This window comes from Cyrtonyx montezumae, unplaced genomic scaffold, assembly GCF_038088225.1.
Source record: "Cyrtonyx montezumae isolate F1298 unplaced genomic scaffold, pur_monq_1.0 scaffold_3, whole genome shotgun sequence".
NCBI lineage: Eukaryota > Metazoa > Chordata > Aves > Galliformes > Odontophoridae > Cyrtonyx > Cyrtonyx montezumae.
Window position 1 is genome coordinate 84,589,871 of NW_027072034.1, and position 27,698 is coordinate 84,617,568.

Consider the following 27,698-nt stretch of genomic DNA (forward strand, 5'->3'; position numbering starts at 1 on the left):
GTTACCAAGCTACGTGCTGGCCTCAGCACCAGCACCGAGTGCAGCTCCAGCTGCGCCTCCCAGGCCCTCCAGCAGAGGTCAGGGAAGGCAGCCGCTAGCGGCGGCTCCACACGGCCGAGCCCACACAGCCAAATAGTTCAGGACAGTCGTTCCCCCTGCCTTCCCCCACCCCTCAAGGCACAGAGTTTCTGGAAAAAGGCTCATTACTTGAGGGAACACAAGCCAAGCCACCCCCACCTCTCGGTCGTCAGACACAGCTCACGTTTGGAATGCTCACTGCTAGCTTAGAAATACTCCATGGAGGCTTCACATCTCTGCTTTCAGAAGGAAACAGCTGGACTGCAAGAAATGCACGTGACAAGTCATAAGTGACATAACTCAAATAGTGCACGTTTATTCTGAACAGTATTTCTAAAGAGTTTGAGAAAAAAACAAAAACATGCTTCTGATGTACAACAAGGGCATGGTATCGATTAACAACGGACCAACTCATTGGTAAAGAATTTGCTCCCCCTGCAACTTAATTTGTGACATTGAGAATGCAACTGTATTCTGCAAACAGCATACCTTCAACTAAATATAAACTCAAGAGACCGGGGGTTGTCTTAGCCAGATTAATCAGAAAGCAGTTGCAGATTCAAAAGAAACATCCAAGTCAGCAAACACTTTACAGAAACACAGACTTTATGCATAGCAGCTGACCCTGGATTACAACTGGGGGGGGGGGGGGGGGGGGGGGAGGGAGGGGAAGAATGTAACAATGGATGTTTGGGAGATTAAGTTTTTGCTAGACATCACAGGGCACCATCAAGAATTAACAAAGTATCACAGAGTTTGTTTCAATTGTAACAGTATGTCATATTTAGTTGGCAAGTTTAACCATTAAGCTGCATCATGTAAACTCAGCCAGTTTCTGTATACACAAAATAAATTCTCTCCATTCCCCCTCCCAAAAAAAGAGGGATATCTCTCCTGGATGAATCTTTCTTTTTCCCCCTGTACCATGGTGTCCTCTAGTAGGAGTCTCTTTATAGATAACATATTTCATACTTCAATCCACGTATGACAAAAACCAAATCGCAGAGATTCAGGAATAATATGTATATACACAATTAACTCTCTAAAGCTGCAAGTTGCATATACCCTTTTTTATTTTGCTAGATTATCATCCAGAACAGAAGTGCTGGCGTTGCTTTTTTTTTTTTTCCTCCGTTGAAACGTCCATCCAGCTTCAAAAGAAGTTTGAACTTGTTCATAAGCAGTTACTTTCAAGCTAAAAAGAGGTCCTGCTGCAGCAAAATATAAAGTAACCAAAGGTCTCTGCAGCAAGCTCATATTTCACAGAGTTTCAGTGACTCTGGATAACAGTACTAAGATACAGCATTCTCTTAGTACGGCCAACACACAACTGTTTGTTGTTCAGAACTACTGACCTGCACTCTCCCTCATCCATGTACAGGGAACATAGCTTTCTAAGAGACTGAGATTAAACCTTGTCTTCAACAACCATTCTCCAGGATTAACAGCCTGGGAGAAGGAGTCGTACACGTGTGGTGACTCTCGCCTCCACCTCTTACAACACATTTAATCAGAAGTTACCATGAGGCAGGTTTGCTGTGGAATAGGAGCTCTAAGAATTGTTTTCAGGGATACATTCATAGAATGATGGCAGCCCAAAGCAAAGAGAGACAGAAACAAAGGTTACTCCAAGTAAGTTCAGACATCAGACTTGTACTTTTAAACCTGAAGGAAAACTGTCTGCAAAACACACTGATTTGTGGAAGCCTACGACAACAGCAAATCCTAAGAATTCATATCCCCACACCCATCTACCCAACCCAAACACTTAACCAATTAGTTCTAGAAGAATGAAGAGCACTTTGCTTGGCACCAGAGGCAGCTATGGTCTAAGTTACAGCTGTGCTGCATGAATATCCTCAAGTACAATACTATCTCTCTCCCACCACATACTTCTCTTGGTTTGGTCTATAGATGGCCAGGGAAACTATGTTGGCATACAACAAGCTAATTGTGCTTCAATACATTCTCCCCTCCAGACAAATACTAGAACTGCCAACATAACCAGTGCAAGCAGGTCCTAGCAGTACTAAAAAATAAGCTTTTGTCAAAACTAGGTTGCTTCCGGACAAAGAAACTGTCGCTTCCTAGCCAGAGTCTGCTACCAAGTGTTGCAAACACAGGTGCTCAGGCCATGCAGAGGGGCTTTTGTTGTTAAATTTCCCCACCACCAAGACTCAATTAGTGCAAACCTAGCAAACAGAGTAGCTATTTTCCAGCATAGGTCTGTCAAGATGCTTTCCAGTAACACTACGCACCTCTGAGAAAGTAGTAGTAATTTTGGAGCAGCCTGTACAGCCACCCTTCCAGGTATCAAGGACCACATAGTGTGCAAGGAAGGGTACTATCCCTTGCCTCTTCACAACTCCCACCTTGAAATCCTCAGTTCCCAAGTCACATTCCAATGACTGGACAGCACCTGCTAACAAGATGTACGCTGCAATGCGCACAATAGGTTTGGGAGGCTTTCAGAGCAGATGAATTCAAGATGCAGGTTCAAACTTCAAAAGAAAACAAACAGGAAAGGAATGCAGTTCAATATCTACTCGGGAGATGGGGCAAGTTGGTGTTGTCTCAGCTCAGTGCACTTCCCCAGATGCTTGGAGAAAAGTCCAAGCTTAAGCTGGTATCTGTATTGGCATACGAAGAACTGCTGGCAACAGTGCATAGAAAAGAGCACTGATTTACACAAAGAAAGCATTAAAGGATGCAAAGCAGAGCTTAAGAGTTTGCTGCAGCTTTTCTGAGGTTACAGTACCAGGAAGAAGCCATTCAGCCTATTTTCCAAACCCATAAAATGATGTAGTAGTATACACTGCTTTCTCCAGTGCTCCACAGACACCCTCTCAAGAGAGGAGAACTGCATTATTATGGCTGAAGGGAAAAAGGGAAAAGAATCTTCAAAGAAAACATGCTGTTTTTAACCACCTCCTCCTGAAGAAGCACATAAACACAGCAAGCCAAGCCAAACCCCAAAAAATCCAGGAGACTCCTGCAAAGCAATGATTGGGGTCAGATTCTTGTTTGTCTTCTCAGTCTTGCTGCCTGGTTTCTCCAACCCTTGACCCATCTCAGATTCATCTTTACAGTTTTAGCATCTGTAGCAAATTTCTCCAGAGACAGGTGTTTGCCTTATGTGATCAACACGGCTAAGATGGTCACAATCACTTTTCCCATTCCAACAGTACTAATAAGTCTAACTCTCAATGAGCCCTACAACATTTTACTCATTTTTAAAGCAAGGATGTTGCATTGGGATTTTTTTATAGGTTTACTCTTGCCAACATCAGCTCTAACTCTCACTCTGTCAGTCATATGCTAAGAATTTGATTAATGGAGATAAGGAAAAACAAAGACCACTCTAAACCCTCCTCTCAGTCAGTTAAGAAATGTAGCACCGGCTTGGGTGAGGATTATTAAAAAAAAACACATTCAAAAAGATCAGCCCAGGCAGACCCTGGCAGAGTGAAAAGGTATGGTAAAGTAGCCTGTCCCCCTCAGCAAATGATGGAAGAAAAAGCCATACTCAAAAATACTGGGAAGAACTACATACTTTCTTGAGGTGGGGGGGAATTGGGAAGAAGCGTGGGAAGTACTGAAATAACATTCAAAGGTTGGGGGAGTAAAGTACCCTGTAGGTTATAAAAAAAAAGATAATATAGAAGTCAAAGGACAAGATATTGCTTTTCCTTTCCTCCCCCTCAGATTTACATTCTGCTTACCAATAGAGACAATTCTCTGAAGGAAACTTGTCATCAGGATAACCTCAAGCCCTCTGCATCTCATACTAAAGAGATTTGCACACCTCTTCCCACCTCAATCAGAACAACAACAACAAAAAAAACCTTAAAAAAAAAACAACCCCAAATGTGATCTGACAATCCTTGGAAGAAGCATTACATTTTGTTGGAGAGAGGTCAAGATTTAAAAAAAAAAAGATGACGATGAAGGTGTGTAATTAAAAAAAATAAAAATCAACAGGCCTCTCTTTCCTTATTTGGCGACAAGCAAGTGCAAGAAAGTGTTCATTGGGGTTTTGTTCAGTTGTCGGTTTTTTGCACATCTGCATTCTGGCCAAGACAAGGGGCTTTGAGGTTTTTCTGCAGCACATGAGCATCTGCGGGCTCTATCCTCTTGTAGTAGTTTTTCTTCGTCTCAATGATCTCAAAGCCAAACTTCCTGTAGAAGTCAATTGCTGACTCATTGCTGATCTGGACATGCCTAGGGCAGAAAGAAGAAGAGAAAGACGAGTATCAGAACTCTCCATGGTATCAAGTTGTGTATCTGTGCTGTGAACAAAGGATAAAGAATACAGGCAAGGTAAAGAGAGGATCTATCAATCTAGAGGAATGACTGTCGTTCCAAGACTTGCAGTTTTGGACTTCTCACAGATTGTTCTGAGCTAACAGTTCCTGGGATAATCTGTGGCAAAAGCAAGAAATGGCAAATACTTCCCTTCAGGAAAGCTATTCTAAGGAATACAAAATACCTGAAACTTAAAGCTCAGTAATTCCAAATTTTCTTGATTCCAAAGTGACAGATACTTTATGGAAAGATAAATCAAAGTTTCACCTTAGAGCCTATTTTTAAACTTCCTTCAGAAACACTTCTTAGATGACCCAAAGCAATGCGCAGGGTTCATCACTCAGACAGCTGTAACACAAAACTGATGGTGATGTGCTACTGAATATGATTTTAACTCTACTCCTTGCTAACCACCCTCCTTCTCTTCACAGAAAGCTATGGCAGCACAAAGCAGCCCTACAGACTTACAAAAGCCCTTTCCCTTTGAACCTCCCAGAATTTTACAGATCTTGCTCTAGCGTACTCCCAAAACTTGAAGGGCTCCACGTTCTTCATTCTACAAGGCTAGGGCATTTATTTGCAAAAGTTACATTACAAAAAAAAACAGTCTGGCTCAGCAAAAGGCATTCATTAAACACTCCCAAAATCGAGTGGACACTGCACAAGTTCATAAAGCACTCTGTCAAACACCAGACTGCACAACCATAGATGCAAAGCAACCCCAGAAGCAACATCAGAGCTAAACAAAACAAAAATGTTAGTGTTAAGCCCAATAAACACCAAATACATAAAAGAGAACTTCAAAGTAACGACAAGTTTAGGCAGTGATGATATTTAACTAGGGGCCAAAGCTGTATGTTCAGCTTTTAGGTGCACAAGCAACAAACAGAGCAACAAAACCAATGGGCAATAAGAAAAAACACTGTTGTGCCCAACTGTGAGACCTATTTGCTGCCATCCCAGAATCTTATTCTGGTAAGCTGCAAGAAGGACTACAAAAGATTTGTTTTATTGCTTTAAAAACAGCAATAAGTTCTATCACTGTGCACACAGCTACGTGCAAAAATCAAAGGAAGTTTGTGCCACTATTTCCCCAGACAGGAGAGCAGGAATGCAAGCCAAAAGCAGCTTTAACCAAACTCCTCTTTAAAATACCTGCTCCTATTACAGGGCAGGCACGAAGATAGAACTGTAGTGGATTTGGAAGAGTTTACACCTTCTTGACAGAGTAGGCCTCAGCTTGAGGAGGAAGTTGCATTTTCCAGTGATATCAGCGTCCAAAACACTCTTCACTGCATATCTTCAGAAGTCCTGGCAGGGGTTCAGGATGTAGTTCCACAGCAGCCTAAGTGCATCCAAGCCACAGATGCTGCAGTGCCAGTATAGCCATGCAGCTGTGGGCAAGGAGGGAGCTGTCTCTGAAGTGATTTTGGAGAAAACTGTTCTGTAGGGAACTATTAGAACAGCCCCTTCAAGGAGCCCTGTCCTCTGCTGCCCCAGTGCTTGTTCACATTATGGTATCAGACCAAGTCCTTGCATAGATGTGGTCCACCGATATTTTGGAAACAGACACAAACCAACCAACCCCAGAAGTAAAACACTAAGAAAAGGTTTTCCCCAGCTGCATCAGATAACTGACCTAGTTTATCATGCTGTAGCACAAACAGCTGACCTGGCATGCAAGGACTTGAGTAAGCAGTTGGGCCTTGCTACCAAATGCAAATGTCAATGTCTGTTAAGCACCTCTGGGCGGATGTTCTAACCTACACATTACTGCCATAAGAAACAATAGACAGCAAGTGGCTTAAAACTAATGGATAACGTTGCAAGCCTTGTATATAAAGGAAAACACTATGGTTAAAAAAAATTAAACTTTTTTTCCTTCAAATCATGCAACGCAATTCTGCTATATATTACTACTTTAACTAAAACACTTGCAAAATTAAGTAAGCTTATAGTTTTCTCCACATCACACAACAAACCCAAAATACAACACATCCTCCCTTCTGCTGTTTTTTTGCTAATATTTATGAGGAAAGTTGTCTCATAACCCAATTGAGAGACTATAAAACACTTTTGGATCTCCCTCTATTTGATCTCACGTAGATCTTTCATTGTCTATAAAAGTATGGGTGTAACTCTTACTTACAGATAGATGTTGTCAAAAGTGCCATCTTTCTCACAGATGTTTAAGACATGATTCAGCATTTTAGTTCCTGCCAAAAGTAAAGAAATGCTTAAAATCAGAAATGCACAATCAAATCTGTACTTAGATCACCAACTGCTTACTTGAGCAGAGATAGGTTAGCTATAATTAGGATAAAATTATAGAGCATGTGCTGATGAAATTGGCACCATGTTCTAAAATCAGAAAGTAGAATTTAATACAAAGATGTCACCTGTGAGCATTGAAGTTCAGCCAGCAAATGTGAATTACAAAAAAAACAAATATGCACTGCAAAAATTTTCATTGTGAAGAATATATCTCTAATAATTATTAAGAAAAGATACTTATAACAGTTATTTGTGAAACCTCTCATGGAAAGTTCTCCAATAGCCTAAGATTTTTCCCCTGCTGCTGCATTCGGGGGGGGGGGGGGGGGGAAGAGACTACTACAACTAGAAAAGGCAATAATATACAAAACTCTGCTCACAATTTCATTGTTTCTCTGGAGAAAAACAATTGCTCAGAAGCATATTTATAAATAATTGTTAATATCTAAATACTGGCTTCTAGATCGAAAACAGTTAAAGTATGGTCAAAGCAACATACAGACTAGTGAGACTACCAGTACTTTATTTTTTTTAAAGGACAAATGCCTACTGAAAATATTTTAGGTTATCTTTTAGTTCCAGATTTTCCAAAGCAAATACCACTGATTAACCTGACCCACACTCAACAGATAACTTGTTGCTATACAGATAGTAAAGGGATACTACCCCTGAACAGCAATAATTAAAAGTGAAAGAAAGATACAATACAGAAGACTGAAGAGGTAACACAGTAAGGAGAATTGCATTTCTGGGCTCCACAATATAAAAAGTACGTTAAGGTCTCTGAAAGTAAAGAAAGAAGAAACTAAGAGGCAATGTCACTGCTCTCTGTAGCCCTCTGAGGAAGGGAAACAGAGTAGGGTGCCAGGCTGTGCTCCTGGGAACTGATGGCAGGACAGGATAGGCACAAAATTGCATGGGGAGTGGTGTGTTTGGGCTGGATATTAGGAAACATAACCTTGAGGGCGTTCAAGCATTGAAACAGGCTTCCTAAAGAGGCGGCCGATCAGCCATGCCTGTCAGTGTTCAAGAAACATTTGGACAATCCTCTCATCAACATGCTTGTAACTTTTGGTTAGCCTTGAAGAGAGCATGCAGGTGGCTCCCTTCCAAGTGAACGATCCCACGTGAACTGCATACAGGCTGCATTCCTTGGACAAACTATTCTGGAATATCTCTGAGCTTCAATTTCATATCTACAGAAGCTTAATGTTTACATCACAGAATTAAACAAACATGATCAAAAGAATTTTAAATCCTCAACAATAAAGTTAAAAAAATAAATTCTGAAAGACAGAAATCCAAGAATATGTTAAGTCATTCTTTTCCCAAAGCAAATACTGCTCTGAATGCACATCTTGAGCTATCTTAGCTAAAGTAGCAAAAACTTGACAAAGCAATTTAAAAGGCTGCCCAGACAATCTTGTTTGTTCGATGACTCAAGACACAAAAGAAGAACTTCCTCACCTATTCCTAGCCGTCGGTATGGTGCCAGGCATCCAAGTGTCATGATGTACAGCCTCTTCTGGTTCTGGGAGTGATCCACCCTACAGCACACTGCTCCCACTGCAATATCATTGAAGTAGGCTGTCAGGGAGATAAACAATTATCAGTCACAAATCTCAAACTATACAGAGTTTAAAAGGAGTTGCGTGTACATTCCTTCCTGGCTGTTAATCCCCTGATCTAGATAAAATCATAGGTGATGGCTAACATCAAGGCAGATTACCAGGAGTACTCTAACATTTTTAACTGTAATAAGCAAAACACTAAGTAATAATGACTTCAGGAGGTAAGCTGGCAGCACACATCTATCAAGTGTTCTGCTGTAACAGAAAACATAACCCTTTACAGTAAAATCCAAGTTACTTGTATTATAGACCCTTTAAAGGTTGGGACAGCAGCTTTTTAAGATTCCAACAGTTGTCATTATGTTAAGCAACAAAATAGAAGAATCTGCTACTCAAAAGCAGTAAGGATAGCACACCACAGCCTACAATTGCTGGCAAGGATATCTGTACCTAATTTGGCTAGTTCGCCAACCTCCAGTACGTCCTTGTAGAACTTGTCGTTGTAGCTGACAGGAAAAATGACTTGGTTTAGCCTCTTCAGCTGTTTAATGTTGTGGGGTGTCACATCTCCCAGCTCGATCCGGCTACTGGAACAAATCAAAATATGCTTAACATTGACACACTCCAAAATGTATAGAGACACCAAAAATGAGTTACTTTACATTTAGAGAACTGTTCCACCTAATAGTCAGTTCAGGACATATTCAACTTATAAAATTAACTTTCATCAGTAGTTGTCTGAACTGCAAAAATACAATATAAATCAGTGCTACACAGTCATAAGTTTGAGGCCACACTTTGAACTGGTATACTTATTAGATGTGCTGCCTTGTGGAGTGATAGGTAGAGGAACATTCAGGAGAATACTAGAAGAAGCTTAAAAACACCTTAAACATGGAAAAAAAAAGACAGGATAGATGAAGAAAATTGAGACTTTATATTGATAGGTGGCAGAATTAAGGAATGAATAACGTTTATACTCGGGCATGAGTAAAGTGCCAGTATACATCTACCTCTAAAACACAATAATACTGTGTGCAGCAGAAAACTCATGTTAAGCCTGTTAATATTCAAGTGTGCCTCTGCCAAGGTGATACATGAATAAGTTATGATCATCACTGAAGTTATTCTTTCTGTTGACAGAGAGCAAAACAACCACCTTGAAATACTAGTACTGTGACAAACTGCTGAGAAGAAATAACCTAAGCTTCTCTCTTTTCTAAGAATAATTTCCTGTCAGAAGCACAATCTCAAGGACTACAGGAATGAAAAATAAGGAACAAGCCTATCAAAAACTTTCTTCAAATGGTCATCAGAAGACAAAGGCAGGAACGAAGCCAATGCACACTGTGTAAGAAATACAGTTATAGTTTATCTGCAGATCTGATTTACCAAATGCCTACAGGGCAATCAGACTGTTTACTACCTAATCATTGTTACAGATACCGTTTGCTGCCTTTTTATTTTTTAAAACACGCATTTTTGAAAAGGCAATTTTACAAGACCTTCGTATGCCAGGCTACAGAATTATTCTAATAACGTGTGGTAGTTGCTTTCCATCTCTATGGCCCTTTGGATGGAAAACAAAAAGTAAACCAAACCTAAAGTAAACACAACAACAAAACCCAAACCTTAAACAATTAGTACTCTATATCATATCAGTTTTAATGCCATTACCAATGATGGTAATAGATATGTAGTGTTTTTCTAGCCACTGTACTACAGCTCACATAACAGAAAACACTGCAGAACTGGAATAATGTTATTGCAGAAAATATAATATACCCTCACACCCACTTTTTTTCTTTTACAGCAAGAACCACAGCCTTCAGTTCTGCAAACCTATTGCAGCACCACAGGACAAGGACCATTACTGCCTGCTCTCTAATACGACAGTCATATCCACCTCCTGAGTGCTCACAGGGTGAGCAATTTGTAAGCTGGGTCTATCTTTTAGAAAATCAACTGGCCTTAACTAACAAACTACTGATAATTGTGTAATTCTCCATCAGACTAATATCATTTAATTATCTTAACTACAAAGAATTGATGAATGGTCTTTACATTGTGAACTTTGCTGACTCCAAGGTCTAATCTTTCATCATATATTTGCCAAACATACTAAAAAAGCCCCTGTATCAAGCATCTCATGCCAGTACCAGTGCTTGCAGATTGTTCCAAGCAGCACTTTGTCTTCTCCGTGCCACACTGAAAAGCTGAATCTTTTTCCTTCTCTACACAGGGGCTCAAGAATGATAGACTACACTCTCCATATTCTTACACTTCATCTCTTCCAACCCATGCAGGCATGCTAAGATGAGCATCAATGAGACATACTGCTGAAATTTCTAGTTTTAAGTACATGCTCTGCTGAAATAGTCTGCAGTATCCCCTCACCATGACTCCTACTACCACCAGCCCGATTTCATAATCTTTTTCACCTCCAGATTATCTTGCTCCCAAAATTCCTTTCTTCACATACCACCACTTGTACAAGTTCCTTTGAGAATTATATTCCAACATAAACTACTGAGCTAGTAAAGGGTGGATCCGTTCACACCACAGGAGTACTGCACTGTAAACAAACATGCTATCAAATGATAGACAGGAAGGTAACTGTAGCGCTCATTCTATGACCCAGCATAATAGCTGTCCAACCTAGCACAGCTGGCCTTCTTCAGGTATGCAAATGGCAACATATCATTTCCTCATCTCAGCCAGCAGTGCTGCTACTTTATTTCACAAAGGGGAAGAGTAAGACCACAGTGCAGTGGGGTTCCCAGGTACATTTGTATCGAGTGTTGAGCTTGAGTAAAGCTCCTCAGTAGTACTACAAGAGAAGGCCTCTTTTTCTTCACTGAGTGGAAACCAAAAGGAGCAGGTCTCACCTACAGTTAGATCAGATCAGCTGCAGAGTAAAAGGTCAGTAAGGAAAGAGAAAAGCCTCACATTCAGTCCCCTGCAAGCTTAGACACCTTGTCCAAAAGTATTTAATAGTATACTAACCTTGGTGATGCCTTTTTAGTTTTAATCAGTAGGTTCAAGCCTCAGTAGATCCATAACACTAGCCTCAACATTTATGATGGGCTTACGGTACACTTGTTACAGCAATTCCTTCTTTACACTTCAGCAAAAATCCCCAGACTATTATCAGGTACTACATGCTTTCTAATATCTTAGCCTCTGACAAAGTGAAAAGTCAGGCAGTAGAAGACAGTGGACTGAATTCCAATAAATAGGGATGACTCAGCTGAGGAGACACAGCCAGAAGACTGGCCTTCATCAGGAATGTTTCATACGGGAAAAACAGTGAAGCAGAGTATACAAGGCTGTTTATAGCTACTGAACCAAGACACAAGACACCACCCTTCAGGCTATGGCTATAAGAGCAGAGAAAAATTCAGTAGTGCACAGCTGAAAGGTGCTGCTGACTCATTTCCCAGGGCCCCTAGGCTCCCCAGCTCTCTCTCATCACCACTTTCTACATTCACTTTCTACAATCACTACATCTCCTGTAGGCCTTCCGTGCTCTGCCACTAGCTGTTTGTTCCTAGGGTGAGAATTACAGCAGGACCAGCAAGATATCCTAGAGGATAGTATGAAAGAAATTTAATAATCACTACAGCATATTGATTTTATGCTTTTTGTCTGTTAAAATATTACATATTCAAACCATAAATTACATTATTTATAATACAATGTATAGCAGTAGCTGATTAAATCAGCACCACATCTATTACACTCAAAAGCACCTACGCCATGGGAGTTCACTTTGCCTGAGGACAGCACAGCAGAACTGCCACTGAAGCCTCAAGTAGAAACAAGGGAAAGCTGGCACTGCTGCTGGAAGAAGCACTCTTGTTATTCCTGAGCCACTCATTTCCTGCTGGCACAAAGGCGGTAAACCAACACCAATTAAAACTCAGCCAAATTAAAAAAAAGGAAAGTTTAGTTTTAACCTGCATCAGTCCCTTGATTCGGTTCACCATGCAAAGTCTTCTGTCAATAATGAGGAGAAAAAAAGTCCTGCCAGAGGCAGAACTGCTTCTCGAGCAGACGTGCCAGCCTACCCCACATTAAACTGCTTCTGGAAGAACTGTACAAGAGAAGTACAGGAACCATTCAGTATCAAGATGATTCCATGCTCAACCTCACATATAGAACAGTGTGCACTTTGAACCCAAGGACTTAAAACCACCCAAGCCTCAAAAAACTCAAGACAAAGTGAATAGAAGAAAGTACACAAGAGAGTGACTCATTTCTTTCCACTAGAGTAAAGGCAATTGCTTTTTTTTTTTTAAGCTAGTTACAAGTAGACAGGATTTCTAGTTACTTCTCAACCAAAACATCAATACATTATGATACAGTAATATAAATTTACTCTATCAGTTGAGGGCCAGCTGTGTATTCCAGCTCATACAGGCTGTAACAGAAATACCTGATCTTTACTGCTGCAATTAAAAAGGTTAAATCACAAATTTAAGAACACCTGAAACACTCAATTCTGAGACATGACATTCCTTAACAGGTTATTTTATTCCAATAATGTTCTTAGGAAGATACAATTATTACTGGCATCCCAAAACCCAAAGAACATCCCACACATGGTTCCCAAGCCATCATTATTCTCATAGTTAGGCATTTTTCTGATTTCCACTCAAATTCACTTAAGTTCTAACCACACACTCTTTCAGTAGTTGATGTGAGTCAATGCTCCTTACCCATAACCCATTTCTTCAGAGAGCTACCATGTCCTCTGTCAGCTTTCCTTCTATCTGAAGCCAAGACCCCAGCCTTCTTCTTTAATACTGGCTCTTAATTTGTACTACTGTCACACTAGCTCTTCTTTGCACTCCTTCAGATTAACTCTCCTTAAAGACAACTGACCAAAACCACTTACAGCACTCTAAACACAAACCCTGTACAACAGCAGCAGCTTTTTCTCATCTGTACTGGAAGTATTCTCCTGGCATAACCTAGGACTACGTTTGCATTTCAGCAACATAGTATGACTCAGTTACTGAGAAAAACCACGCTCAGAGGCGAACCGGTTTCTGGCCTAAACAGCGCACAGCAACGTTGCTTGGCTACGTCAGAGCTGAGTGAAGCGTGATTCATGAAATCCCAATGGAAACGGGAATTTAGAGAGGTGCCGTGGAAGTTACTGAAACTGGATGCCTTCCCAGAACATCAACGTTAATATTCCAGCTCTTTCATGCATTGGCCTAAAACCTTTTGATTGCTTGCAAGAAAAACAAAAAAGCACACACCTTCTGCAGGAACTAATGCAACCCAAATAACTATGTTGTAGGCTGCAGGTGGAGGAATGCAGCTGCTAACAGAGCTGCAATTTGAACACAGCAGAGTCACTTTTCCTATGGCCTAAATTTTGACTGGTGGAAGTAGCAGGGGTTACGTGAGAGATTAGCATTTGCTTATGCTGTTAAGGTTGTACTTTGTTTTTTGATGCATCCTAAAGCAGAGCTGCTATAAAGAAGCTCCTAAGAAGTTAATGTCCAGAATTACAGTTCAGGAGTAAAAATAATTCAGTCACAGGAACAGCCAACACTGTACACTAGTTTAGAGCAGACAGCAGCAAGAAAAAGGGGAAACTTCAAATTTCTAAATGCCGTAAGAATCTCAGTCTCATTCAACTTTAAGCAGCATGAGTCCCTCCCCAGAGGGATGTGCCTGACTGAAACAGATCTCTTTGTAACTGATAGCTGAGCCTAGGCTTATTTAAAGCATCTGGCACTCTAAATTTAGCTGAACTGCATCTGCAACTTGCAAAACGTACTGAGGTACACTGGAAGAGGCAGGAGAGGGAGCAGGGAGAAGAAGACTGCCTGAACAAATTAAAGGACTTTAGAGAAGGTTTGTCACCCCACTATGCAGCCAGCTTGCTTTATTGCTTTTATTCTGGCTTCCAAGTCAAAGGAGTCTAGACAGGATAATCCACTCCCATAAAATAAAACCAAACCAGAGCTAGGAAAGCTATAGACCTGAAGGGTGTGGCTTTACTTAGATTCAGCTCCAAAGCCAAAAGAGCCTTTGTAGTATTATTAGTATTATTGTTTTTAATTTATTATTTTACAAACAGATGAGCTATCCTGCTAGGCACATAAGCTAGTCTAGCTCTTGTGGGCAGACTAGCACGTTTCCTATTATCTAGAAGATCTGCTCACTGTAAATCTGCTCTGCTTTGTTCATCAAAGAAAAAAAATCAGAAGGATAAATGCAAGCTTAATATGTTTCTAAGCCCCAGCCTCTGTTAGTCTGACTTACTGCTGAGAGTGCATACTCACACAACACCTGATACCCTGCTGCAAGTTACCCCCAGCTGTGTGCTGGATTGTAGAACAGCAGTGATGCACAGAAAAAAAGCTATGCAGTTTTAGAAACAACACTCCATCCAAAATGTGCAATTCAAAGGGATCTAGATGCAAAGAGTTTTTACTGGCATCTGATCTAATTACAGAGAACAGTTCAGAAAATAACACCACCCCCCAACTTTACAACAAAAAATAAATGGCACATTACAGTCAAGGTATCTTCGTTACATTTGGAAGATTTGCTCTTCTTCAACTTAGAAGATTGGACCATTGTACAGAACACCAACCGACCACCTGAACAATAACAACTCTAAAGCTTCAACAGCAGTGCGATCATAAAGAGCCTCAGCTACCTGGTTAGCAAATACAAGAAGACAGTGAGATCATTCCAAAAAGTGTTAAAAAAAACTTTCCCAAGAAAATTGAGATATCATTTTGTAGCTGAATACGAAGAACAGAAATCACCACACACAGCTGACAAATTTAAACTCAAAACTAAAAGGTTACTGCTGTTCCAGAAGAGAAAAACAGCCATACATTCAACACTTAGTAGGCTAATAATGCTGCTTCTTCAAAGCACCTCATGAGGCAAAGACCTATTGTATTACGTGTGTCTGTCCCAGGTACAGAGAAAGAGGAAACAACTTGCCTGCGATCATAGAACAGATAAAGAGCTGCCAGAAATCCTAACTCTCCACTGCTGGTCTAACCACTTTTCCTTACAAGCCAGGTGAGCTCACAAGCACATTCAGATTTTCAACCACAATTCCAAAAGCAGGAATACCTCACCAGTTTGAAATAACTCCAATTTTTTTGTGCCTCCACAACCGGTACTCTGGGAATACTTAGAAATTACAGTCCCCTTCTATACCTTCAGTGTTCCTGGATATGAAATTTACAATCCCTATTTGTCTGCTAGGAAATCATGAATCTTCACTAATTAACATTCAGAGAGTACTTAATGATCTTCAGGTGACTGCAAAGGTTTACCTTCAAATTCAAATCAGAAGTGATCCTGGGTTCACAAAGTACCTCATTTACATAAATCTGAACAGCTGAAACATATTTCTTGTCCTTATATTAGTTAACTTCTCTGTATAGAACTGACTTTCAGGAGACCGGCATTTACCTGCTTTACACAAGCTACTTACATATGTCATGGAAACACCCATCCTCACAGATGCTTGTCTCCATTTGATTGTTAAAGAAAATACAGAAAAAACCCATACTTGACATTTTAATCCCAGGTTTATTTATAAGATGTTCAAATGACATATTGTATAAACAATATATTACAAGAATGTGCTATCAAATTTATGTGCTTACCTTGAGTACTTCTAGGCAGCAATCACTGCAAGCTCTCAACAAAGCACAGAAGGTTGCCTTATCCCCCTCTCTTCCTATGTCTCAAGAATAAGTTGTTCTGAACCAAAAAGCTTGTGCGAAAGGGCTACTTATTAAGAACAAACAAGGCTCCTTTAACTGCAAATTTCAACTTAATTCATAATCTTTACTGGCAGAAATTCCAAGGACCAAGAAGAGAAAATTGCCCTCAGTCTCCCCCCATACTCTGAAGAGAATATAATCCAATGTTAAGATGGTGGAAATGGGAAGATTTTTCAGGTATTAAGATTCAAGCCTGCTAAGAACAACAAAAATCAAACTTAGTATGGGAAATAACGGGAAGAGGAAGCTCAGGTGAGCTCAGGAAGCATTTCATACTGCGCTGCATAGCATTCTCTTTTCTTCCCTAACACAGTAACTCTGCCCCAAGGAAAATTGAAATACCTTAGTTTTAGTGCCCCAGTGACAGCATTATGAAAGTGGATTTTCTATACAGCCTCACTTCATTTCCTTTCTTTAATGGATTAGTAACACTTTTTTCCAATACAAAGACACACCCCATTTCAACATCTGCTTCTCTGTTATCAAGTCTTCAAGTACAGGAGTCTTCAAATAATAAGCAAGACTCCTATACAGACTCCTCTCTTTTCATCCCCACCTCAAGTCTCCCTCCAGGAAAACTTCTGCTCTTCTAAATCTCCCCAGGAAGAACACATGAGTCACTTTATCCCTTACCCTCTTTTAGCAGGGAGCAGGAAGTAATCCTGAAATCACCTGCCCTATCTAGAGAAGGGATGCAAGGGACAGTCACATTTCTCCTTTATCAGTTCTCAAACAAATAAAGAGATCTGGCTTCCCTTGTCCTTCCCTCCTCCTCTTCTGGGAAAAGAAGGTCTAGTGCCTTGTCATGGTTTTGTGTGTGTCTCAGATTATTGGTCTGAACAATTCTACTATTTGCCAAATCAGTAAGCTTTCTGAGTTCTGAATAATTCCCACTTGCATAGAAGTATTTATCTGGCTCAACCATCACCCATTATTTGCCATTTTAGCGGAAAAGGAGGATGCACAATTTCTCGTCTTCAGTAGACAGCAGCAGAATCTGTGCCATGTAGTGATTAACTAAAGACACTACATTTTTCCACAGAAGAATTGCCCAAGTTAGCACGCTTCAAACTAGGAAGCCTGTAAAAAGTATCTGAACAGTCAAACACTACACAAGAGCAAAAGTTAGGCTGTACGATCCTTCCATAAAATAAATATTCCATGCCCTGCTTTCCTTTCCTACTGGTCCTTCCTAGCTTGAAGCGTGTCTTAAGCTGGTTACAGAATTAAGCTTGAAGTGGTAGAAGTTATAAATCAGGTTACAAGAACCTACAGTAAACAGCACTTACTTAGAAGAGATTAAGCCACTTGTAAGCACACTAAGTAACATCTAAATTTATTAACGAAGAAATTAAGCGCAAGAAGTACAACTCATGCTTGGATATTTCCAGAAGAAATTCTCAAATCAAACACTGATTACTTTTTTTTTGTCCTGCCTCCAGTGCACAAGACAAATCAGCAATTCACAAACTTGGGAGCTTTCTCCTGTATACGTTGAGCTTAGCACCACGCTGTGTAAAGGCAAACAAACCAACAGATCTGCATAAGCTCTGTAATACTAACTTGGGAAGGAGTGGAGAGTCTGTGGAGAGACTGTTCTAGTGAGAAGCACATGGAGTTTCATAGACTTGAAGGGTTTGCTTCACAATTCTGTGAAGCAGTTAGAAGTACAAGAACTTACCTATAGATATTAATTGCATTTAAGTAAGCTGAATTGGTACTTTGCTGTTACAGTTGAGTTAGTTTTTGCCAGCTGTGGTGCCATTTCCACAGAGCCAGATGAAGTAGCACTAGCCAGCATCACAAAGCTCCATTGCAGCAGTTGCCTTCTGCATAGGGCTCATCTGGAGGCTTCGTGGACAGTGAGCTGGGACCCCTAGAGACTATAAGGTGTACTGAACTGCAACACACACAAGCTTGGAGGTAGTCTTCTGATATACATACATAAAGGAAGACTATATATAAAGAAAAAAAATTATGTATGACTTTTTAAGACAATGTTACCAAACATGACCCAGTTCCCCAGTTTGAACAATTTTTCACCACATGGCCAAGGTATGCTGCCACATAATGCCACCACCCGTGATTTCTGATAAAACCAGGAAGGGCTCTGGTCCACAGCACAAAACAACACACCTGCACAGGATTGCACGCACAAGGCCCTGCTCATATCATAGCTCATACACAGCATGAAGGGTAACGCTCCCACTCACAGAGCGGGTACAGCATGTGATGGAGCACACACATCACACCCCTTGGGTAACGTGCCTTTGAGATAAGGGCAACAGGGAAAAGCTAGGTGATGACTTCTCACGGGCTTCTTCTGAACTGAAACAGATCAGGAAAGTACCTGTACTACAAAGCCTCAAAAGGCCACAGTCAACCAGCAAATGTTCAAGAATCAGTGCAAGATTTTGTTTTCTTTCCTTAAGAACAATCAGAAAAATCTGTATCCAAAATTCAGTGCTACTGAGCAACAAGTGAATCGGCACTGCAAAAGCAATAGGGGACAGGGGGAATTATTTACACCTGCTCCACAAAAAGAGTGTATTTACTCCAACAACTTTACTTGTAAAAGTCCTTCCCACTGTATTTGCTTCAGGAAAAATAGATTGCTTAAGTCTAGAATAGATTTTCAAATTCCAGAACTAACAATAACAACAATTATGAATACAATAAATGATAAAAAAAAGAAGTGGCTCACTAGGGATTCATGAAGTTCACTAGGAGAACAAGGAATAACTTTTGTTTTTCAAATTACGTTTAAGAAAAAAAGGGGGTAAACATAATGGGTCTCTAAATTACTGAAGTAATTCAGAAGATGAGGGAAGACTGAACAGCCAAGCAGCATAAAAGCAGGTGAGACAATAGTAATTACCAAGTCAGAAGCCATCAAATTAAAAGCACACCCTGAACTGAGAGGTCCTCTGTAAAAGAGGCCACCTAATCTAACATACTTTGATGACAGAAACACTAATCCAAGTGCTATTAACACACTATGTGCTATTTTGAATTCAGAGAGCTAACAGAGGGCTGTAAGCGATGTGTTGAGAATCCAGTCTTCACCATCTGTAATTTCAAAACATCACTGAACCTGCTAGTTTAAATTCTTCCTCTGCCAAAGTAGAATGTTTACAATTACAGCTGATGTTACAGCTCTTCGTGCTCCCAAGATTGTCTCCCTGCTTCATGGTGTACGTGTGTGTTACTACGCAACATATGTGCTCCCAGAAAAAAAGATACTCAGATGGAGTCAGTTTGTTCAAAAGAACTGGTCCACAATTCTGAATTGAATATTGAGGACAGATCCAATCCCTTCAAACAACACATTACTTTCTACATGCCAGAGTTGAAGCTTTAGATCTATTCTGGGACCTGTCTTCTGACAGTACTCTGATCTTTGTAGCTTAACAAACAATTTGCTTTTGTTCCAGAGTAACCCAATGTAATTTAATGTTTTCCTTCTGATGTGTTTATCACATTCAATCTCTCATTGTGTTTATATTGTTATGGGGTTTATTTTTTTAATTTTATCATCCCATTTGCCCCTGTGAATTTTAAGAGGACACCTGGATTCCATATGAAGATTTTATCCTGCTCAAGAACTTGCCGTGTGGCACTGTGTTTTGACAACAGGCACATGCTGCTCTTCAAAGAGATGAAGAAATACCAGAAAAGCAGAAATATGCCAGCAGAGAACCTGAAGGCATACCTTCTCAAATCACACTGGTGATAAAGCCGCCTTTAAGTGAAGCTGAAGTAAAGCCTGGTGCTCTGGAAGTGAAAGAAGGTTTTGTTTTTTTTTTTTAATAAGAAGTTAAAAAAGCTCTCTATAAGGAGAACTCCTGTGCAGCACAAGTAAAGCTTGGGCCCAGCCCCTGGCAGAACATGGCAGCAGAGCCGGCAGCTTGGGATGCTATCTGCCCCAGGACCCCCCCAGTCCCTCCAGCAGGTCTCCAGGCAGCAAAGCTATGCCCCACAGTTCAGACACTCAGCTGGGCCAGAAGTGAACGGAAGGAAATAGTCCTCTAATTAGCAAAGATCAAGCCATTCAAGCACTTCATCTTCACTAAACGATGCAGGTCATCCTCCTCATCGTGGTGCCCTATTTCACCTAGGGCATTCCAGAAGAGTGTCCAAGACTCTAATGCATCTTAACCAATAGCTATAAATTGGCTCATTACTCTTTAATTGCAATATGCAGGAAATGCTTATGAGCTGTAGGAAATGGCTAAGTACCTGTTATCAGCCAGCCTTCTTGTGTGACCTCACCCCAATTGCTAATAAGCTAAACCCCTTACTATTTCTTAGCAAAAGCTTAAGTGCTTCAGCTTCCATTCACTCTGCCTTAAGCTGTGAAACTGGAATAGTAATACTCAGCCTTGCGTAATGCAAGTTTCAATAGGACTGGTTTATTAACGCTTTGAGAAACAGCTGCGGAAAACCTTCCTTATACACAAGAAACTGAGGCAGGGGGAGGAAGGCCAGCACTTTGTGCAACACAGATGGCCCTGAACTAAGGAGCACTGGGTAATATAAGAGGCTGAGACAACTGCCTCAAAGCAACCTGCACAAGGTCAAGCGGTCACCTGGCCCCGAACCCAACCTGAGGGTCCCCAGCCCGGTGTTCACATCTCGCTCCCTAGCGGTGGCAGAAGGCAGGGTGCCCAATCAGCCAGACTTGGCACCACCAGAAGAAGTTAAAGGCAGGCGCACAGCACCTCTCCTTCCACCCATCCGTATAAACTACCACTTCAAGTCTTCACCCCTCACTAGAAGCAGGCAGACGTCATCAGCTACAGCGCGACACAAATATCCGCTGGGGACGGGCAGCTTCTCCTCGCAGATCCACGAGGGCTCTTTATATACAGGACCAGTCCCGGGGACCAGTCAGCAACCCAAAGCCTCTCCGATCCCCTCGGCCAGACCCAGCGGGCAAACAACCCGCCCGGCGGCGGGGCCTGGACGAGCCCCGCACCCACCGCCCGTCCGGGCCCCGTACTCACCCCTTCATGGCGCGGCCTGCCCGTTCCTAGCGTCCCCGCTAGTTGCGCGCAGGGCCCAGCGGCGCGGTTTGGGCCTTCCCCTCTCCCTCCTCCACCGGCTTCTCGTGCCGGACAGCGCGGACGGCTCAGCCTCCTGCTTCCGAAACCGCTCCACATGGGCCGCCACCGCCTCCTCCTTCAACCGCCGCCCGCCCTCGCGACCCCTCACCTCACGCCGCTGGCGCGCGCGCGCGCGCCCCGCCCCGCCCCCGCCGCGCCGTCCGGCGCGTGCGCAAAGGAGTTGGGGCGCGAAGAGCGGTGTGCGCAGGGGGAGGGAGAATGGGGGTTTTCGTCACGTGAGTGCGCCGCTCCGAGGGAGAGGATAGCGCATGCGCGCTGGGCCACCATCAGCTGATCCACGGCCGCCGCCTCGGTAAGCCGGCCGCTAAGGAGGCTTTTTGCTTCCCCCCTTCTCCTTTACGGGGTCGTGTTGCTGCCGTCCCCTCCCCCCCCACCTCGGTAGGTCGCTATGGGGTCACTTGGTTTCCTTCAGCGGTCGTTAACGGGTTCTCCCCGCTGTGGGCAGCCCCCAGCCCTTAGCCGCCGCGCTGCGCTTTGCCGCCGCTGTCCGCCCGCGGGATGGGATCCGCTCGCGGGAGAGGCCTCGGCGCGCTGACCTTCAGCTCCCGCCCCGCCTGCCTGCGGCATGATGGCAGCTGCGGCTGCCGGGCCGCTCCTCCCGCTCCCCTCCTTCGTGCGCTGCTTTGTCTCGTGGGGTTTCGCAACGAAAGGCGTTCTGAGCTCTCCGGCCGAGGCCTGGCGAGCTGTCCCACCGGGGCTGCCGGCAGCGGTCCCCTCAGTGTCAGCGTTTCAGTGCTGTGACAAATGCGGTGTGTTTCCTATAGGCCTTCACCACAAGCCTGAATTTAAATGTGATGTTCCAGACGTCGCCCCTAAGACCTTTCATGTCATTATGTGAGTTCTAGACTGAATTCTGGGTAATGTTCGCATATACGTCAGCACGTGACACATATGTTTCAGGTTCTGTCTGCTCACTACAGTTGTCCAAAGTGATTTTCTGCTATGTTTTTACTAGGCTCCATTGATTAGAATAAAAGCAGGTTGGTGATAGTTTTATTCATCGTAACATGATACTTCAGCCAAGTATCCAGGCTATTTGATCCATCACAGTATCGCAGATGCCAATACCACTTGAGGAAGTGAAGAGGAGGAAAACTCGCCAACAGCATGCTGAAGGTGCTTTATTGCACCATCCATCTGTAGCACCTGAGTGAGGGTGTGGCAAGTGTAGGTTGGCACTGGCAAGTTTGAATATCTACAAGGCAGATCCTTAACACACTGAGTAAGTTGCTGTATTTCTGCTGTCTTGGACACTGCAGATCCACAGTAGATGAATGTTTGGCTTTTCTACAGTGTAATTGTTAAGGTGTTTACAATCAAACATTAATATTTAATACCTGTGCTTTTATTATTTTCTACTTAAGGATATGTTAGTTGAGATCAGCACATGTAGGTCTTTGAATGACCAAAAATGTTGTGGATTATTTTCACTGTGCTTTTCAGTATACTTTGTCAAACCTTCTTGAAAACGGTTTTACAGTATAAAGTACATATGGTGGAAGATGCTAGCATTAATTCTATAATGAGGGACAAAGCCTGGCATTAACGCTAAACACTGACATTAGTTTGAGAGCATAGGGAAGGAAAATTAAGACAAGACTGGAAAATGTCTGCTAGCATCAGCTGACTCTTAAAATGGGGGTTGAAGTCTCATGTTGCAATAGTAACACAAGGTCTTTGTTTCCTGTAAATACAGTATTTCCATTTTCCATATCTGTTTTCTACAGTTAGTGCTACTATGAAGGCTCACCCACGAGCAATTAATACTAGTCTAATTTTCATTTAGTGTTAGCTTAAATTTAGCTTTTATAAGCTTTTCCTTTTTATTTCTGAATTGCTTGTGCTGAAGCTGTGTTCCTAATTAGACACCCCCAGCTTTTTTAAAAGTGTAGAAGGCTTACAGGATAACCTAGTTGATCTGTTTGATTACTTTGGTGTTAACAACAACAACAAAAAAAAAAAAAACACAGTGTTTAGCACTACTGCTTGTCAGTAATAGTTGCTCTTTATTATTTATTTATTCTTAGCTACATTGCTTGAGAAAGTGTTAGCACTTATGTAGCAGTTGCCACAAAGAACTGAAATAGATTTTTCTTTCCCTGCTGCATTAAAACAAAGAAAAGTGCTTTTTTTAGACTTGGAAACACTGAGAATGTCATCCACATGACTTTTTTTTTAGGATGGAACGCTATCAAAGACAGCAGATGATGTACTCAGCTGAAATATCATGCTTGTTCATTATTACTCACTGTCCTGAGGCATCTGACTTCTTCAGCCTTCCAACAGGGCAGAGAGAAATGGAGATCTAGTCCAATATGCAAAGCTGAATGATTCAACTTGTTCTGTTTGTACAGAGACTTAGCTAGTTTTGCAGTAGGTGATTGCCTGTAGATCCAGTGTGCAGAACTAGCTTAATTTGGATCTTCTGGATGTCATGAGTGCAACTTTTATGTCCTGAAAAAGTGTTTTTGTTGTTCTCCTGCTTTTGAAAATGGAAAGCTAAGCTTATATTAACTTCTTGGATTTGTCTGTATGTGATGGCAGTACGTTCTACAACCTACATCAAGTGTTTTTTGTTTGGTTACTTTCTTTAATCTATGCATTTATTTCTCTTGTTTCTGTCAAGTTCTCCCAAAGTTGAACACCCCTTGCTTCTTAAGAAAAAAATGACTATTTCCCACTAGTTTTTTAGACTTCTGTATATGTAATCTAGCTGCTCTGTTGCAGCATCATTTCTTTACTGGAATGACACACTTATTCTGAAAACTAAGATACATATGGATAAATCCTGAAAGTCATTGCCTAGCAGGCTTTATTTCTAAACCAAATGACAGATGAAGATCAGTTTTAGCTGCTGATTTTATTTTCTGAGTTCATCAGCTTGTTTACTACACTGAGCTCACACAGCAGTAAGTTTTAGAGTTCCTGTCTGCTCCCCAGAAGTAGTTTGTCTGGCAGTGATCTAATGCATGCATGACAGTTTCTTCTGTCCTAGTTTACAGAGTTTTGGACGGTCTACAGTGGATTTCCTAAAATATTTTTATTAGGAAGTTCTAAAACTAGAATGAAAGCAGCTATCATGACCACGTATCTACAACACTGGGTGTTTTGCATTAGCATTTGCTTCTTTTGCATTCCTGAGAATAGTCTTGAAGGCCATTGCTACATCTGTTAACAACTTGGATTTTTCCTTCTAAACTCTTAAGTGAATTAAAACATACATTGAAAGTACCCCTGTTGCAGATGCAAGCTCTTAAGGGTCAACTGTGTTCCTAGAAGGCATCTCTATGGTGTGAAATTCTCTGACCTTGATAACAAGTTGAAGATCATGCATACTGTGCAGATTGTTGGGACCTGGTTGAAATTCTGGTGAGATTGATGAGATCCAGGGAACCATTTAGTTCAGTTATCTCTTCCTGACAGCTTGCAATCCCAAGAAAACTGCAGAAATCTGTACCGTGGAGATGTAGTGTTTCACTTCCATGTTGCATCTTTAACGTGCTGTAAACTCTGCTGGCTTGCTCGAGTGCTGTTGTTGAAGACTGCATTAAAGACAGGTAGTCTGTATATCTATGACTCTGGACAGCATTTTCTACTCTAAACGTGAACCAAAGTACTCTGTGGTTGTGAAAGGTTATAAATAAAAGTATTGGTTTTGTAGGCAGAAATTTGTTCCTTTGTTAAAGTAGCTTATTATAGCTGGACAAAAGCTTTCAAGTGTGCAAGTTTCCTTTAAGGGCCTGAAGAATTATTTGCTTTTGTTTTTTTGATATTTTAATCTAGCATGTGGTGTTTCCAGAAAGCTCAGTTAATGAGACAGACATTCATCCCTTCTCATAATTATATCATTGTTCTATTTCTTGTGAAGGCACTACCTTAGAAAGCAGCTCTTCAGAAAAACTAAAATGGCTAAATGTGGATAACACTGATAAGCAGCACTTACTTTAAAAGTTAGTTCTGTTCTTTTCTCTGTTGGTTCTGAATTTTCTCTAGCTCCATGATCTTGGAGGTCTTGTTTTGAGGTACATTTGAATCAACTAGTAGATATTCAGACAGCTGCTGCTATGCATAGTTTACATTGGAAGGACTCTGGCTAGTCTGAAGAAACTGTAAATGCTTCAGGTAATTGAACATAAAATCTCCAAATGTGGTTTAACTTGCCTTTAAGTATAAAAATGAAGTTTTCCATTATAGGAAAAGTCAACCTCAATTTAATTTCCTTTTACTGGAATCCCATGCCTGTGTGTGTTGTGATTCCAGCCAGGTGTTTCATTATACCAAAGTGCTGTAAAAGAGTACTTCTATCTGCTAGGTGCATTAGATCTTTCTTTAAAGGCTTTCATGCAAAATCATTTCTGGTTCAGCTCTTCAAGCTAGCTAGTTTGTCAAATACTTCACATAATAAAATGAAGATTCCGTAATACCCCTGCTTTAAAGACTGCTCTGGAAGTTAAATGTAGTGATGAAATGCTTATTGTGAAGTTAGGATCAGCATTTTGGCTATTACATTTAGGGACAAGAGGTTAGGTAGTGGTGAGGCTGACAGATGAATGGGTATGTTTTAACAAGCCCAATTTGCTAATATTTTTTCACGTGTAAAACTGACCCCAACTGTAAACCCAGTGATAGTTGTTTTGTGAGATTGTACACCTTTTGTCCCATGAGCTAAGAATCTTTGACCATTCAGAAGTTACTCTACTGAGCTGCAGTGAAGCTTGCTTCTGTAATTGCTTACAGCTTTGCATTCATTTCATTTTTATGTTTGTTATCTTAAAAGGTAGAGTAATAAGAAATATTTCAAGTAGCCAAACCAATGCACCTAAAAGCAGAGTGACTGTTTTGTTTAATAAAAGTAAGGGTGGGTGCTTCAGCTTTACAGTAGTGTGTTAATGAAACTATTGCTTATCTAGGGGAAATGACTGAGCATTGTGCTGAGCAGATGGCTACAGAACTCAGCTGTGGCAGTTGACAGGATCAGGATAAGAAAAGAGGTCACTATAGAGGACTCAGAAATGAATATTAATATTCTCTGTTACAGCTTGGGTCTCTGTTGCATTAGATCTTTCTTTTGTGTGAAAGCCTATCAAGTCAAAGAAGGGGCAGGAGGCTTTACAATCTGAAAGGAATGTCAAATTGTTCACACTTGGAAACCTGTGACACAGGGTAACAACTAGAAAGAAGGGGGAGGCTCATCCATTTCAACTTCAAAAGCTCTTCTGGAGAAGTATTCTGGGCTGGGAGGTAAGAATCAGTGTTAGAAAACTGTTACGGAACACTGGCTTTTAACCAGCCAGGTGATTATTTATTCACATGGACAAAGGGGCTTCTCTTGAAACAGGAATATTTTAATTAATTAAAGATCAAGGATCTTTACCAATTCTAGGTATTGTGTGACCAATTCTTCATTCAAAGTCAGAAGGCTGGTAATCTACTAAGCTGGTCAGATGTTCAGTCGGTCAAAGCAGTTATGGAGTGAAAGACAGCCTTTCTGTCTGGTGTTATTGCTGCTGCTAACTTCTCAGTTAAGTTCAAACAACTTTCTTTCTAGTCTTTTTTGGGGGCTAACTGAAGAAATGGGCTCTCCAGTTAGACATGGATCTCCCAGAAGGAGTCCAGCAGAGGGCCACAAAGATGATAAAGAGCTTGAAGCATCTCCCACATTAGGAAAGGCTGAGTGACTTTGGTCTGTTCACTTTGGGGAAAAGAAGACTGTGGGAGTATCTGATTAATGTTCATAAATACATGAAGGGAGCTTGGAGGCAAATGGATGAAGCCAGGCTTAGCAAAAGGACAAGGAGTAATGACCTAAAACTTGAACATAGGTAGTTCCATACAAATGTGTGGAAGAACTTCACAGTCTGGCTGAAAAAGCACTGGCACAGGCTGCCCAGAGAGGTTGTGCAAGTCTCCTTCTTGGAGATATTCAAGGCCTGTCTGGATGCCTACCTATGCAACCTATTGTAGGGTGCCTGCTTTAGCAGGGGTTGGACTTGATGGTCTCTTGACATCCCTTACAATCCTTACAATTCTGTGATTCTCAGGAATCTTTCAAGCTTCTGCTAAAACCTTGGCTGCTTGAGTGGTAATTTATGATTGGTAGTGCTTCTTGCTTGGGTAGGTTTCACAGCTGTACTTTGAGGTTGGTGAGAATCTGTTTTATATATATATTAGTTATAAAAATTCAAGTACTTTATGTATATTTAACTAATGTGCAAGGTGCATACTTTGCTTGAGGTATGAGGATTGTATGTTTTGGCATACCCACAAGTAAGTCCCCATGTGTTTGAGAAAGTAGTAGGCACTTGTGATAGGCATTGTGAATTACCATGTTGCACAGCAATGGCTTTCCTGAAGGCATCAGACTTCAGGACAGGTGCAGCGGCAGCCTCTTTCAATCTTGAATGCACCCAAATGTAACTGTACTTATGTTAAGTATGTTCCTCTCATGTGCAGGGAAGTGGCTTTATAACACCCAAGAGAAAGTTACATGAAGGGTGAATTGCCTTGCGTGGTTGCAGGTGGATCCATAGCACATGGGTGAACATTACTGATGCAAATTCCTAACC

The 27,698-nt window shown here is 41.4% G+C and overlaps 2 protein-coding genes across 7 annotated transcripts in view; one reads left to right on the forward strand and one right to left on the reverse strand.

Annotated features, from left to right (window-relative positions):
• Window positions 1–1,558: 1,558 nt before the first annotated feature.
• NAA50 (N-alpha-acetyltransferase 50, NatE catalytic subunit) lies at window positions 1,559–21,238 on the reverse strand. Of its 2 annotated transcripts, none has more exons than XM_065742138.1 (5): window positions 21,013–21,238; window positions 8,679–8,812; window positions 8,125–8,244; window positions 6,533–6,599; window positions 1,559–4,299 (listed from the first exon to the last, which is right to left on the reverse strand). In XM_065742138.1, the coding sequence occupies exons 1-5, from the start codon at window positions 21,018–21,020 to the stop codon at window positions 4,119–4,121; spliced, it is 510 nt and encodes a 169-aa protein (XP_065598210.1). In that variant the 5' UTR covers window positions 21,021–21,238; the 3' UTR covers window positions 1,559–4,118. The 2 variants fall into 2 exon arrangements, with proteins under 2 accessions (XP_065598210.1, XP_065598209.1); XM_065742137.1 differs by having other exon boundaries at window positions 8,679–8,815.
• A 131-nt stretch (window positions 21,239–21,369) lies between these two features.
• Window positions 21,370–27,698, forward strand: part of ATP6V1A (ATPase H+ transporting V1 subunit A) — a 28,030-nt gene continuing 21,701 nt past the window's right edge. The window contains exons 1-2 of one of the 5 annotated variants that reach the window (XM_065742141.1): window positions 21,408–21,424; window positions 21,897–21,966. The gene's annotated coding sequence lies outside the window, so the exon portion shown is untranslated. Of the gene's footprint in view, window positions 21,511–21,866; window positions 21,967–25,179; window positions 26,374–27,698 lie in introns of those variants that run through there. The other 4 variants (XM_065742147.1, XM_065742145.1, XM_065742142.1 and 1 more) reach the window with 4 other exon arrangements.